General features: G+C 47.5%; 1 protein-coding gene across 1 annotated transcript in view; it reads left to right on the top strand.

Annotated features, from left to right (window-relative positions):
- The first annotated feature begins 224 nt into the window (after positions 1-224).
- Scp2 (sterol carrier protein 2) overlaps positions 225-3,106 on the top strand; it is a 79,270-nt gene continuing 76,388 nt past the window's right edge. Inside the window, exon 1 of the mRNA XM_005353538.3 lies at positions 225-395. Within this exon, the coding sequence (XP_005353595.1) occupies positions 327-395 (69 nt within the window). The 5' untranslated portion in view covers positions 225-326. The remainder of the gene's footprint in view (positions 396-3,106) is intronic.

The following is a 3,106-nucleotide window of genomic DNA, read 5'->3' as shown; positions in this document are numbered from 1 at the left end:
GCACAGAAACAAACACGGAGTGGCGCAGATGCCAGGCTATAGGATTTTTGCCCTCCAGCGTGAGAAAATTTGCTTGGATCTAGAACAGTCAACCAATGGCCCTTTGAAGGGCTCGCCGCTAGAACCGCCGCGCGTGCGCAGACGCTCTACACGTTCCCTCCGCCCGATCCCCGTCCCACATCACCCGGCCCCGCCCCCGACGCCGAGGCCCCGCCCCCGACGCCTAGGGCTGGGTACCGGGTCCTCAAAGCGCCCCGCTGAGCGCAGGCTTCGGTGTGCCGGGGACGGCTCCTGTCGCGCTTTCCTCTTCGTCCGCTGCTGGAACCATGCCTTCTGCCGCGTTGAAGTCCCCGCGCCTGCGCCGCGTGTTCGTGGTCGGCGTTGGCATGACCAAGGTAAACGGAGCTGTGAGGCTCCGAGGTGACAGGGAAGCGTGGCCAGTGAACGGGCCACCGTCCGCACTGCTGTCCCATCTCTCCTAGAGTCGCGTGGGCTTCAGAGAGGCCACTTGGGAGTTTATGGTGTTCCTTCTAGGGCGAAATGTCTCGGGTTTGTTCTCTCAGCTATTTTTTTTCTTCGCCTTCCTGTTTCCCCCTTTCTCGCTGCCGAGCCTATGAAGGAGCCCCCAAGATAACCCAGACCTCACACTCCTTAGATTCTAAATCCCAGGTGGTTTACATCAGTGTGTGTACTGTGAGCTTTCGGAGGTGCAGCCAGAAAAGTTCGAGGTCATAGAGGACTATGTAGCAAGACCTTGTTTCACCAAACAAAGCAAATCAAAACGACAGAAAAACATTTGAAGCTTGGACAGAGGCCAGGGCTGAACGACAGAAAAAAGAGGAGATCCGTGAATACCACCAGCTCTGTAGTGGCCATAGGTGCCCTTCTCAGATAACAGCAGGTGCGGCTGCAGGCGATCTTAAGGCAGGTGCAGGTTCCCTCCATCCTCTGACCATAGTGCTGTTTCTGATACCAAGGCAACCAGAAGCGTCCATAGCCTCCTCTCAATACCCTGACTCCCCTCCGTGCCTCAGTAATGCCAAGTTACCTGCAGCTTCTGTCTTAATCTTCTGCCACTGTGCATCCTAGTGGCACTACTTGCTCCTGCTGACACCCCCTGGTTAACTTCTTTGAACTCTTAAAGGGACAGTTCAGGTCTTATCTTCTAGTAAACCCTTGATTATCTTGGTTTTCTCACAGAACCTTGAACTTAGCTCTGATTTACTTTGATGCACTGAACTGTTTTGTTTAGATGTCTATATTCTCCTAATGCATCGCTACAGGGTGGGTACCATGATTATTAGCTACTGTATCCCTCACAATGATAATCCCTGGTGCCTAAAGACAATGACTGTTAGTTGATCAATATTAGACGGCTATACTTTGTGAAAGAGTTCCTTGAGAGATTTTTTTTTTCTGTGAAAAAACAGCCTTAAATTTTATGTTATCTTCCCCCCATCTCCAAGACAGGATTTCTCTGTGTAGCTTTGACTGCCCTGGAACTTGTTCTGTAGACCAGGCTGGCCTCATACTCACAGAGATCTGTCTGTCTCTGCCTCCTGAGTGGTGGGATAAAGTCGTTCACCAGCATTCCTGGCAAGCTTTGTATTATCTTAGTAGCAGGCTGAGAGCATGCAGCTCACTGGAAGCATGCAAATAGAAAAGCTGATGGGTCATTTACAAAGCTTAGAGAGTATTCTACTGTTTCTTGGAGGGGGAGCTTCTGATACAGGTAGGTAGTAAAAACTTTCTAAAGTGTTTTCTAGCTTAAAAAAAAATGAAAGACAGCATCTTACCATATAGACCTTGCTGGCTTCCAACTTCTGATCCAGCTGCTCAAACCTCCGCAGTGCTGGGACGCAGGTGTTCCCCCACCACACCCTGCTAGCGTGTCCCATTTTTAAGTCTTCCAATGGTTGTTTAATGGCTGTGTATATGGACTGTATAGAAAAAAGCATATTTTCTGAAAAAATACGATACACTTATCACCCCTTCCCCCATTTGAGAGGTTGAGGTAAAGAGACATTAATATTCCTTGGGGAAGAGGAATGAAATAAAAGATGGTTTTATCATTTAAGCATATGTTCAGGACAGGTGCTGTGTGTTAGATGTGAGCAAAGATGAGGGGGGAAAAGCAAGTTTGGGCTGGGGCTCTAACTTTCTTGGTAGAGTATTTGCCCAACATGCAGGACCCTGGTTCCATCCCCAGCCTTGCATCAGCCACATGGTGGTGCATGCCAGAGTCCCAGCACTCTGGGGGTGGAGACAGGAGAATCAGAAGTTCAGGGTCATCTTCGACTTTCATAGCAGCAAGTTCAGTAACTTGGATTACATAAAACCTTATCTTAAACAAAGACTGAGGCCTAGCAAGAGGGTCACTGGGTGAAAGTTCATTCCATCAAGCTTGACAGCAAGTCTGGTCCCTGGTCCACATGTACTACAAGGAGAGTGCTGACTCCTTTTAAGTCCTCTGACCTCCCCATGTGTACTGGAGAGTGAGTGGGCCCTACACACACACACTTGCACGCACACACTCACACACTAACAAAATGAAGGTAGTTTTAAAAAAAAACCATATAAACAAACAAAAAAGATGAAGAAAGAGAAAAAAAAAGATAACTTGGAATTTTTAGCTAAGCATGGATGATTGAAGGCATGAAGTTATCTCTTTTTCTTCCCCAAATCTCATTAAATCAACGAGTAGCAATATGCATTGGAGCAGAAATTATAAGGAGAGATGCCAGAAAATATTAGAAGATTAAAAGAGGACAGAAGCCAGTTTGGTGACACACCCCTATAGTCCTAGCGCTCTGTAGGTGGCAGCAGAATTCTCTCAAAACCAAACAAACCCAACTACCACAAAGATCCTCCATGTGGTGTGGTCTTCCTAGCTTTGTTCTTAGAAAACACATCCAAACATACAAACACATCCATGCATACGTTTCCATACAAACGTCCTGCCATGGGTCGGGGGCGGGGTGGGGGGTTATTTGAAATGACTTCAGGGAAAAGTCAGCTTGCTTATGACGTTGTCTTCTGGTGAAACTCAGTAGATGATAAACTCTACTCATGCTCAGAAAGCTTCCTTTAAACTTAAAAAAGTGTG

This window comes from Microtus ochrogaster, chromosome 10, assembly GCF_000317375.1.
Source record: "Microtus ochrogaster isolate Prairie Vole_2 chromosome 10, MicOch1.0, whole genome shotgun sequence".
NCBI classification, from domain to species: domain Eukaryota; kingdom Metazoa; phylum Chordata; class Mammalia; order Rodentia; family Cricetidae; genus Microtus; species Microtus ochrogaster.
The sequence above is the reverse complement of the archived record's forward strand: the minus strand, read 5'-3'. Positions and strand labels throughout refer to the sequence as shown.